This window comes from Fukomys damarensis, unplaced genomic scaffold (assembly GCF_012274545.1).
Source record: "Fukomys damarensis isolate Sample0158 unplaced genomic scaffold, DMR_v1.0_HiC HiC_scaffold_36, whole genome shotgun sequence".
Classification (NCBI taxonomy): domain Eukaryota; kingdom Metazoa; phylum Chordata; class Mammalia; order Rodentia; family Bathyergidae; genus Fukomys; species Fukomys damarensis.
In genome coordinates this window covers 49543986-49556103 of record NW_022900948.1, presented here as the reverse complement: position 1 = coordinate 49556103, position 12118 = coordinate 49543986, and the positions used below count along the sequence as shown (strand labels likewise).

The 12118-nt window shown below is 44.9% G+C and overlaps 1 protein-coding gene across 11 annotated transcripts in view; it reads right to left on the bottom strand.

Moving 5' to 3' along the window:
- The window catches only part of Ehmt1 (euchromatic histone lysine methyltransferase 1), a 191478-nt gene that overhangs the window by 105319 nt on the left and 74041 nt on the right, over window positions 1-12118 (bottom strand). For 8 of the 11 annotated variants that reach the window (XM_010608766.2, XM_033759224.1, XM_010608767.3 and 5 more), the window contains 2 exons: window positions 5610-5676; window positions 2916-3469 (listed from right to left, as the gene is read on the bottom strand). In XM_010608766.2, coding sequence (XP_010607068.1) covers window positions 2916-3469; window positions 5610-5634 — 579 coding nt within the window. In that variant the 5' untranslated portion in view covers window positions 5635-5676. Of the gene's footprint in view, window positions 1-2915; window positions 3470-5040; window positions 5108-5609; window positions 5677-12118 lie in introns of those variants that run through there. The other 3 variants (XM_010608768.3, XM_033759223.1, XM_010608770.2) reach the window with 2 other exon arrangements.

The window sequence follows — 12118 nt, the reverse complement described above, 5'->3', positions numbered from 1 at the left end:
CCCCCCTCAGATGGATACACATCACAAGTCAATACCAATTTGCACCATCACTAAGGACTGACCCTTCCCTCACAGTGGAGCAGCAAAGTCACCTCCCTTCCCACATCTAGAGTTCAGTGGTAGGCACACAGAGAAGGAGTAAGATGCAGAAACAGACCCAGAGGAGAAAGCATGGAGCCACCAGCCAACTCCTCTTGCAGTATATACAATTCAGTTAGGAAAGAAATTACAGAAGCTCCAAAATTTGGGCCAGAGAGGTCTTAAGACATCACACCAAGAGCACAATCCAGAAAAGGAAACTAACTGAACTTCAAAAAATCTTTTGCTCTGGGAAAGACTCTTTGAGTGGAAGAAGATAAGCTTAAGATGGGAGAACATATCTGTTAAAACACATCTGACAAAGAACCTGTATCCAGAAATCTCCATGCTAACAAAACCACCTAATCACAGAGCGGGGGAGAGGCATGAAAGACATTTCAGAAGTGATGACTCATTGCTGGCAGATGAGCACTCAGAAGCCTCCATGGAGACGCCACCACACTCCCATCAGATCGAGAAAGCCACAGCCGGCATCACAAAATGCTGCTCAGGATGCAAGAAACTGGGTAGTCCCTCTACTACTAGGGAACATAAGATACACAGATACTCTGGAATGTGGAAGACTGGCCAGTTTCTTAAAAAACGCAACATCCAATCACCACCAACCAAGCGATTATACTCCTAGTCAACCCAGAAAAATGAAAACTTATGTGCAAATAAAAACGTCCACAAATGCTCAGAGCAGCTTTAACACAATAGTCCCAAATGGGAAAGTCTCAATGACAGGAGGCTGAACTGCACCCCATCCACACGGTAGACAACCAGGCAGCCTGAGGAGGAGCAGATTCAGACTCAAGACACAAATGGGACAGTTCTCGAGAGAACTATGCTGATACAAAAAAGCCACCTCTGAAGGTTGAACACTTTATAATTCCACTTATACAACATCTGAAATAACAAAATTACAGAAATAGAAAACAGAGTAAGAGCTTGCTAGGGGTCAGGGAGGAGTGTGATGCAAGGGATACTGCATGACAGAATGTTCCACACTTTTGACTGTGGTGGTTACCCATCGGCACATGTAATCAAACTGCGTAACTGTGCATGTACACACTTATGTGCACACAAGTTTTGGTAATACTGAGTAAAGCTATGGATTATACCAATGTCAGTGTCATCTTGACATTATATTCTAGGTACGAAAGATGCTACCATGAAGGAAGACTGCATGAAGGGTACAAGGGGGCTGGGAATGTAGCTCAGTGGCACCACACCTGCCGGAGTTTGATCCCTGGTACCAAAAGTGGGGGGGGGTACAGGATGCTTCTGTCCTTTTTGAGTCAGTGTCTCATTACATAGTTCAGGCTGGTCTTGAACTTGGCAGGAATCCTCCTACCTCAGCCTCCTAAGCACTGGGATTACAGGCATGCACCACTGTGCCCAGTTTGTACTATTTTTGTAGTATTCTGTTAACCTGTAATTATTTAAAAATTTTCCAACACAGTGACATGTGGAAGAATACTGTGAAAGATTCAAAACCAAGTCAGGCTGGCAAAGATGGGAACTGGGGAGACCCTGGGCCAGGACCAGAACTACTGGTGGGTGTCATATAAGGAGGCAGCCTAGAAGTGGACAACACCTAGAGGCAATGGGATCTCAAGCTTTAAGGCTGGTGGTTGCCAAGTGCAGTTCAAGGCTGTACCCATCACCACCCCACAATCACTGTAGCAACCAGAGATCCATACACAGCACTTAGTCAGTTCGCTCCACTGTCACTGAAATAAAAGCAAGCACACCCCTAAAAGAGAAAAGTCAATAATGGAAGGAAAAATGACCAACCACAAGAGCTACCATTTAGAAACAGAACACCTTTGAGAAATGAAAATTCATTAACAGAGACTATGAAAAAATTAAAATCAATACGTCTTGAAGGGTAAGATGAAACATAATGTAGAATTAGTTTTAATTAAAAGAACTAATCAGGTATTGAGTATGAAAAAAGTCAAAATCAACATATGGACTGAACAGAAGGATACAAAGTGGACTGGAGATAAGCAAGACTGTCCACAGAGATGAAACCCAACATCCACATGAAGGAGATAGAAAGAAAATTGTACACAATATTTTCCTGGAGTTGACAGACCCAAATACTCAGAGTGGCAGGGCTCATAGAGGAAAAAACATTTTTGGAACCCTAAGATTGCAGAGGCAACAGCAGACAGCCTATACAGGAAGGACAAGTGAGCTTCAGAATGCCACCAGAAATGCCAACTATAAGAAAATGCTAGGAAAGGTGATCATAGCCCAGAATACATCCCAGCCAAATTAATATTGAAGAGCAAGGTAAGAGCACAGCAGACATTTTGAAAAAAATTACTATGCAAGATATGGTAAGAACAACATGCTCCATTCGAAATTCGGGTAAGCACTGCCTGTGCTAAATGTTCAGCACGCAAGACTCATTTCTTCCTCAAGGTAAGATGAGCTTAGCCTATCTTAGGTCCTTTGTCCTGGTACTTCGTGATACTCTGCCCTAAAAGCTTCATTGTCACTCATGTTTTAATGAGACGGTAGGTGCTGAACTCTGCTGAGCTGGACTGATGCCTCTGGGGGCCACAGCAGATGAGGAAGCAATCTTCTCAACAGTGCCTGATACAGCTCCACACAGAGGTAAGAGAACCCTCTCTAAAGAGCCACAACCAAGGAGGTGTCATTTCCACAAAGGCACCAGCAGCATCTCCTAACTATTCACAGGGCTGGAAGTGCATACCACATGACCACTGCTGTTCACCGACTTTTCTTTTAACACTTTTCTCTTACTTGCCTTGACTATGACAAAAGAGAAGAAAGGATAGAAAGAGAAGGGACAAAATTACCAGGCCCAAAATGGACTTCGGCATGGTCTTGCGTGCCCTGTGAACCTTGACATCAGCTCCAGGGGCTGCAAGCTTCCGGTCCTCTGCATCTGCTCCCCCGACCCCGGGCACTGGTGCTGTGGCTGGCGACTGAGGAAGTGTGCTTGGAGTCCTGCCTTTACCAGCCACTCCAGGAAGGGTTTTCGCAGCATGGCCAGGAAGTGAGGAGGCCAGGGTGCTCGAAGTCCTCAAGGGCTGCCCCTGTACAGCAGGTTTATTTAAGAAATATCCATTGCTACCAATGACCGATGTCTGCATGAAGTCATCAGCAGTGACATGGTTCTGCTTTCCCACTTCTGTGTCTCTTTCTGAAACCCCATTCTCTGCTATCCGGGCTGCTCTGTTGCTGCCCTCTTGGGGGCTGGGTCTGGTGCTCTCCTGAGTGTGTTTGGTTGCATCTGTGTGGCCGGTGTCACCGCTCTTTTCACAGGCCCCATTTGTCTCCCCATCTGCAGCCATGGAAGCCTCTCCCGCTGGTTTCTCGGCAGGACCTTCATCAGCAGCCATAGGGATATCTGCGAAAGAGGAGAAAGCATCACATGGCTGGCAGCTGGCCTCCATAGCCCCAACACCAGCAAAAACTTCAATCCATTCAGGGGGCTTCCCTAAAACATCTACAGAAGTCCTTTCATCTCAGATACAAACCAGCACTTAAGTTCAAATAGATTAAATATAAAATACCTTCTTAAAATTAACTTATGGTTAAGTCTGAGGAGTCACTGTAGTAAGGAAAATTTGATTTAGAGATTAAAATTATTATTTAGAGATTAAAAACAGGACTCCAGGGCTGGGTATAGTGGTATACACATGTAATCCCAGCACACTTGGAAGGCAGGATTACTGGGAGTTTGAGGCCAGACTGAACTATATTGCAAGATCCTGTCTTTAAAAAGAAAAACAAACAAACAAAAAACCTCCAGAAGCAGTTTCACATGGATAAGCATCTCTAGAAGCTACCTCCTCTGAAGACTCAGTCATACTCAAGACTGCCAGAAACAAGAACTCACTGTGCATCACGAGGCAGAAGAGTACACTTCACCTGATAATGGGCAGAGGCAGGAAACACATAATTACATCCCTGCAGGGAGGAGGAGCTTCAGCTAGGTTCTACCCCCACCTCGTGCTGCTGTCTATCACCTAACACACAGCCTTGCTTGTTGATCATGCTAATTTTCTGTCTTTCCACCTCTAGGATGCAGCACATCAACAGGACTGGCACATACCATATATGTACTTAATAACCTTTTCTCAATGAATCAACAGCTATTAATGTTTTTGCACCCTTAACGAAAGAGAATAGGTAGAAACTTCCTTAACCTGGAGACAGTTATACATCAAATTCCAAAGCAAATGTACTTACTCAGAAAGGGTAAATTAATTGTACATAAAATCAGAAATTAACTTATAGACATATATTGACACTGTTTACCATGGAAGAAAAAGAGCTACTGGGTGACACTAAAGAGGGAGAAAGAGAAGGGCAAACACTAGCATGAGGGGGTTGAACAGTCTCGTTGCACCTGATATATTACAAAATTTCAAGGAACAGAGGAGCAGTAGAGACAGGAAGGGATCAACAGAGGGAAACAAATACCAGACAGACCCTAAGAGGTCTCACAAACAGGGTGAGGCATTGGTGAGTAAGGAAAGCATGAGTGGATGAACCCCAGAGCTGACAGAAAACAGCAGGTTGCCACAGAACCCAAGAAGCAAGTAATTAAGAGGCTTCAAGCTGGGTGGATACCTATAACACCCACAGATCTTCAGGGTATGGGCAGGATGCAGGCAAAGAGACAGCCTGGTAACTGGCAGAGGGCAGATCTGGGCCAGAGGCCCCAAAGGTCCTGGTCACCAGCCCTGACAGGTCCAGTCATAGCACTGCATTCCAAGTTACCTGGGCAGCTCCTCTCCAGTGTAGTCAGGTAGACCATGTGCACACTCAGGGCCCAGTGCTATAGGTGCATGCATCTTAGCACACACAGAACCAAGTAGCCACACCTACTCCTCACCAAACAGCTGCCTCCCCACATTCCCCCCCACTGCCGTTTCAACGCTTCTCCCTAGGTCCTCCAAGCATCTCATTTACCTTGTTCAGAATGTCATATAAATGGAGTCACACAGCATGTGGCCTTTGAGTTATGGCTTCCTTCACCGGGCAAAACACACGTAAGCTTCATCTATGTTGTTGCATGAACCATGCACACTACCTGCTCACCGTTCCATCATGTGGATATACCACAGTTTGTCTATCCAGACTGTTAGCAGGTGAGGCCTAGGTGGGTTCCAGTTTTCAGTGGTATGAATTAAGATGCTGTAACATTCATGCGACCATTTACTTTCACTTTCTAGGTATACTTTTGGGTCAGGTTATGTAGAGGTCTTGCTCTTCATGCTTTACTGTTTCTTCCTTCTCAAGCAGATCGCGTGCGCGTGCGTGTGTGTGTGTGTGTCTGTCTGTCTTACTGTCCATCTGTGTGTGTGTGTGTGTGTGTGTGTCTGTCTGTCTGTCTTACTGTCCATCTGTTCAGGAATGCAAAGAGATGAGAAATTATACAGTAACTCTGGGTAAAACCAAAAGGTTAGCAACCTTTGGACAGGTGCTAGGCAGAGTACATGTAACAAAGTACTTCTTCATCCGTGGAACACAGTCCTTACCTTCTCTTAGCAGCTCCGTTTTCATGCAGCAATCCTGTTTAGTTTCCCCTTTGGCCGGAACTGCCTGCTTTAAAAACAAAACAAAAAGCTATCAATTTGGATAAGACAGACAGACTACATAAACCACTAGCATGATTTCTCCAAAACAAATCATAGCTACAAAACTCACTATTGTATTTTCAAAACTAGGTTTGACCTATAGAGAGCACAGTTACCTCCAGGAGGTGGGCAGCACTGAGAAAATAGTCCAAATATCCACCTATTATGTAGTTCTGAAGATAGGGTTTTAACAATGTGTTCGTGTATTACTTATATAATTAAAAATCTGAAATGCTTTGTTATGTCATAGGAATACTATAATCTATTTTGACATACATTCTGCTGCCAACACAATAATTCACCTAAGTCTGTGGTGGCGAACCAGTGGTATGTGTGCTGAAGCGAGGTATTTATTATACTGAAAGCTCTAAACGGTTCGCCATCATTGGCCTAAGTATTTCAAATGTCTAACGAATTTTTTTAAAAGGTACAGAAATGGATAAATCCAGGAAATTCAGTAAGATAGTTGTCATTAAATATTTAAATGTCTACCACATGGACACACACACTGTATCATAGAAGGTGTCCAGAGATTCATTTCTTAAAACAAAAACCTCTCCTTGAAGATTTAGAGTGATTGGAGAAGTGAATATAAACACACAAAAAAACTGCTCTTAACAATACAAGTCTTTACAGATGCAGCAGTAGCAGGATGTCAGCAAAGGCCTTATCCACATTTGGGACAAGGGGAACAGATGCAGGCTCCTCTGGTATCGGGCTCCCAGAATTTAATGGCTTAACACCCATCATACTTCTGATAACTTCAAAAATGTTTCCCCAAAGACACTGGTGAATTTTTCAGAACTGAGCCTTGACCTCACTGCTAATTCTGCTTCACACCACACCTGGCTCCTCAGAGCTGGCCATTGCCAACTTGTCACTTATAAGTCCCCAACCCCATATTACTCCTCCTTCCTCAATCCTGCTGAAAAAAATGTCTGACATCCTCAGAGTTTCCTGAATGTTCCCACCAGCAGCCTTCTTGGGAAGGGCTGGTTAACTTTCTTACACCCTAGAAACACAGGTCAAGAAAGGGTGTGAGCAGACCCAAGCTTTCCTGGCCTATTCCTGCCTACTCCCTCCCACCTTCCCTGAAGCTTCCACTGTAGGTCAGCCTCTAACGTGGGCTGAGCACCTCTGAAAGGACCTGTTTTCTGAAGTGCAAGCATGTACATTCAGGGAGGGCTTATAGGGACTGCTTGATCCCGCCCTCTAGCCTGCAATTTATGGGCTCTGGTAGACGTCTGCAGTTATCTCTTCATAGCACTTGGAATGAAGGTCAACCACTATGACTGAACAGCCATCATGTCCCAGGCAGAAAAAAAACCTCACTGATACACAGGCCTTGTCCCACACCCAGCAAACTCAACATCGAATGCAGGGACCAGGCTAGTTCTGGGTGGTTTTTATATCTTCAAAGGCTGGTAAACAGCAAGGATGACAACAACAAGAACAACATGTAACGGAGACCTCTGAGGTCAAGGCCACCTGTGAATAATTTCGGGAAGATTCCTGTTCCAGTAGAAGAGAAGGAGCAGAAACAAACTGGTTAACTTCCAAGAGTACAGGGTGCTGTGAAATCTCTAAGCTTTACCTCAACAGACACAGCTCACCTAGCACTCCTCCCGTCTCACTGTTCTATCAGCTGGCTCCATGAGGAAATACTAATCCTTTCCTGCTACATCTCCAGCACATCTCAGCACCCAGCATGTGGGAAGAGGAATACAGGACTTTCCCGAGGGTTAGGAAGGGCCTGGGCACCCCCACAAGCCTATAACTTCACCTGTACATCTGTTTCTCACAAAGGATAGAACCAAACTGGGAACGGCCTAGATGTGCAATCAGTATCTGCTATGTGGAGCAAGGAAAGGCCAAGCTACAACTGCTCTGTGCTCCTCGTGGAGGAACAGCACAGAGCAGGACAGTGCCAGGGATGCACATGGAAAGCTGAGCCCAAGACCAGAGCAGGAAGTAAAACTGAAATCCAAATGCTCTCTGTGGTGAACCCACATTTTATTTAACAAAAGGAAACACGTTCTGAGCACTTTTGCAAAGGGGCCAGCAACCTATACAGTGCTCAGAACTCCTGATGTACATGGACACTGAGCTAGGAAAGCCTAGTGGATGAGACCTACAGCCCAAAATATTACAAGTCTCATCCTATCCCAGTTCTTGTTATTGTCACTTGTTTTTCACACCCAAACTTGCAATGACAGAAGCAAACAGATCCACTGGCAGATAGCAAGTCCTGATCCATCCCCAGCTCAGCGATAACACTAAAAGGACCCACTTGACTAGAGAGGCCTGTCAGTCCCCTGGAGAGGAGCTTTCAAACACACCTGCACGAGGATGAGGACCGGGTTTTAGACATGGAAACCGATGCCAACAGCAGTATAAACAACAAAAACTCTTAACCACATTAGGGTCCTCAAATCAATGGCCCTTGGCAGCAACAGGTACACCAAGAACTGTACCTTGGATCCTATGTACCATCTCCTCAAGAAATGGCCAATGCTAGGTTGGGGCAATCAAAGTATAAATCAAGTTCAGAGCATCATGCACTGCCCAAAAGGATAACAAACATGTCATGAAAACACAGCGAAGACTGAAGGAGCTCCTGCTGGCTAACTCTGGGAAATTCAAGAAACAAAAAAATGATGACAGAAATAGACTGTATCCCACTGAACACAATGAGGACAGCATGAGTCCACACTAACATTAAATAAATGGACTGTTACTAAGAAAATGAAGGCAAAGCTCTTCTTTATGCTAGAATGCCAAACAGTGAATACAAAGTGAGCACAGAGGTTAAAATTCACCATTTTAATACCTCCATCATCGTGGTTCAGGTCTGATGATCATAAATGACCCTAAAGCTGCTGGGTCAGAGTTTGATAAGCAACAAGGATTTACATAACCTCGAAGTATTCTTAACTTACATAGGAAAAACTAATCACAGTGGGGAAAGCCAATGGCATTACCTTCACTAAAGGAAAAAGTCTGTGTGACAAATCACAGGCCAAAGTGACAACACATCTGGTAGACATACAATCCACACAGCATTACTTCTGTGGTTTCCTGCAAGGTACACAACCTGGAACTATTCATGAACAGCATCTAGCAAGCTCCAACCAAGGGGCCTTGTAGAAAACAGGTGGTCTGTATATTTCAAAATACCTCTTCATAAAAGACAAAGACTGAAGAACTGTCCCCAGTAAAGAAGAATGAAAAGATGTGACAACTTGCACGGTGCATTGTCCCACACAGGAAAAGCTACTGCAAAGGAAATTGCTATGACTACCGTATACAAAACAGACTGGACAACAGTATCAGTGTGAAATGCACTGATTTTATTCACTGCACTGTGGTTACATAGGTGAAATGCCTTGTGCATAAGTAAGGATATAGTGGTATAAAGTCTGAACATACCTTCAAGTGGCTGTGGGGGGAAAGAACATCATGTGTGTATGCATTTGTGTATGTACACATGTATCTCTGTGTGTGTATGTGCAGTATGCATGTGCATATTTGAAGGACATGTCAAGTAGTGCACCTGGATGAAGCAACCCAGGGATCCCTGTATTCATCTTGCAAGTCTTCTGCATGTCTGACATTATTTTCCATTCAGTTTATTCAAAAGGAAAAGGCCAGAGAAACCTGAGAACTGGAAACAGGTAATGTAGGAGCAAGACCCAGACAGGGAGGCATCAAGAAACCAGACTTGGTCTCCACAGAAACAGAGCATTGTGATGGAAATGTGCAGGGGTAGACGAGTCTCCCACAGAAACTACACAAGGCAATTCTTGCAGGTGCAGCAAAGGCCATATTAGCCATACAGCCACACAGCTCTGGAGTCAGGTCCTGGGCCACATGTCAGTGTACCTGCACACTGTGGGCTGCATCAAAGTCAGTTGGCTCCCACAGTGAGGCTACTGCGGCAATGACAAGCTCAGGGCCTGGTACAGTAAGAGATGCTTTGGAGAAAGCAGACATGGCAGGGTGCACAAAATAACTCCACAAAACATCAAGGCCACAGTGTTCCACTATAATGTGCCTGGTGCCAAGCACAGCAGCCCACAACCTCAGGGGATCCCAGGTCCCAAGCATAAAGTCACCTCCCAGGAGCAATGAGAAATAGAAACATGGAGTCCCCACAGCTTTACCATGGACAAAAATGGCCCTCCTATGGCTCAGGAACTCCCACAACACAGGAAAGCCTAAGAAACGCCCACTTGGGGAACCCACAGCCTGGGGAACCCACAGCCTGGAGAACCTTAGCCCAAAATATCCCACTCCAAGCAATCTTGGAAAACCAAGAGAGCCCTCACATACCCCCTGCCCCCGACTACACACACAGAAATCCTCTCAGCTAAAGGACAATGCTTTAGCCCACAGGCCAGGAGCCTTCTACAGGCAAATCCTCAGTGACATGGCAACAAGAGGTCTAAGACAGCATGGGGTTCCCACCTTGTCCCAGAATGACAGGCCTGATGTGGTTTAGGAGTGCACATGGTCCCCATCCCTGATTCAGGATGATGGACAGACCTTTGACTCCCTGCTCCATCCCAAGCACCTCCTCCCTCAATATAGTGTCATACATGTGCTTATAGGGACTTCCAGGAAGATGGCTGAGTGGTAAGCAGTAGAGAAAGAGCTTCTCCAAAATTTGGTGTCCTGATGCCGGAGTACAGCAGACTGAGGAGAAAAAGGAAAGTGGGTCCCCAGGACCCAGGAAGGATCTGAAGTCCATGGGGAGAGCAAAGAGAGAGACTAACAAAGAGGAAGGAGACAGCCAGCAGCCCTTTCTCCCAGAGCCTGGACTCACAAGGTGGTAACAGCAGGTTGAACCTGCAGATACACAGTGACTACTGGCAACCTCAGAGGCCTCAACCAGGAACTGCACCAGTGGACCAGAGCAGTGGACGCAGTGGCCTGCAGCAGCTGGTGAGATATGCCCGTTCAGACATCACCCAGAAGAGGGTGTCTGGCCGGTAGCCACCTGGAAGAGGGCCCAACTGAGCTCAGAACTCAGAACATCTATGGACCTACTAAATCTAGTGGTTCCCAGTGCATGGGGGTACCGAGTTCAAACCAACAGGAGGTCAGGGAGCTGAGTTCAAGTCAGCAGGGAGCCAAGTTCAAGCTGGAAGGACACACAGACTGTTGCAGGTTCAAAAACTCCAGTTCCAGCCTGAACTTCAGTGGAACTAAAGGTATAGGCAGACTGGGATTACCCATTGCCCCAATGTAAACTACGGCTGCCTTGCTGGGATTAATTAACTCAGCTCTGGACTATGTCTGCCCAAGGTGTCTACCAGCGGAGGCATGCTTGAGTTGGGCTGTTCTCTTTTCCATTTCTTTCCCTCTTTTCTGGTTCTTCTTGTTTTTTCTTGATTGTTTAAATGATTTCTAGTTTTTTTTGTTGTTGTTCTGTTGTTTTTATTTCTTCCTTTACACTCTTCTTTTGTCCACCAGCCTTGCTTCTAATCTCTTCCTCTTCTGTTTCTCTATCTCCACCCAACCTTTTAAACTCTTCTTCCCTAAGGGTGAAATCACCATATTAAGGGCTAATTTACAGCATATAATTTTCTGATTCATTTTAGATTTTGTTACATAACCACAAACCAGTTTATCCAGTTAAAGGTGGCAAATTAATAGTCACCGCAATTTGTCATTTTCTAGGCTGTATTTGATGCTATCACTATTGCTCGGTGTATTACTTTAGCCAGGGTGACATAACTGTGCCAATCAGTTGTCCTTCCTGGTATACCAAGACTGAGATTACCTAAGGGTCTCAAAAACAAAACAAAAGGCCAGTGCCAAACAACCAGACACTGGGCCAAGAAGGCAGAAACTTTTCATCCCCAATAAAACTGAAGAGATGGGATCTTTCAACAGACTGAAAACCCAAAAGCAGCTACATCTGGAAGAAACCTCTGAGTAGTCATTTCCTAAGGGTTCTAAATACTGGCAATAAAGCTGCTCGCCATAAGCAATTTACAAGTATCAATGCAAGAATTAAACTTTTTTAAAAAATGAAAATGATGGGCCAGGATTTGGCTCATTGGTTCTGCCACCTGTCTCGCAAGCACAAGGACCCAAGTTCAATCCCCAGTACAAAAAAAAAAGGAAAATGAGAAGACATTTAAACAAGATGCACCCCCACACACTTTCAGGTCACCAAAGGCAAACCACCCAAGGAGCAATGAGGTGGTACGATCCAAAAGCCACACACCAGGACTCTCAAGTCGTAAAAGCAGAAGTAACAAAGCAGATGAATGAAGCTCTAGAAAAAAATAAAGCAGAAATAATTGCTCAGATAACGACAAAGATGGTGACCAGAATGAAAGAAATGCTTAGTGACTCTAGAGCAAATACAGATTTTTTAAAAAGTGGAGCTCAGGAAAATA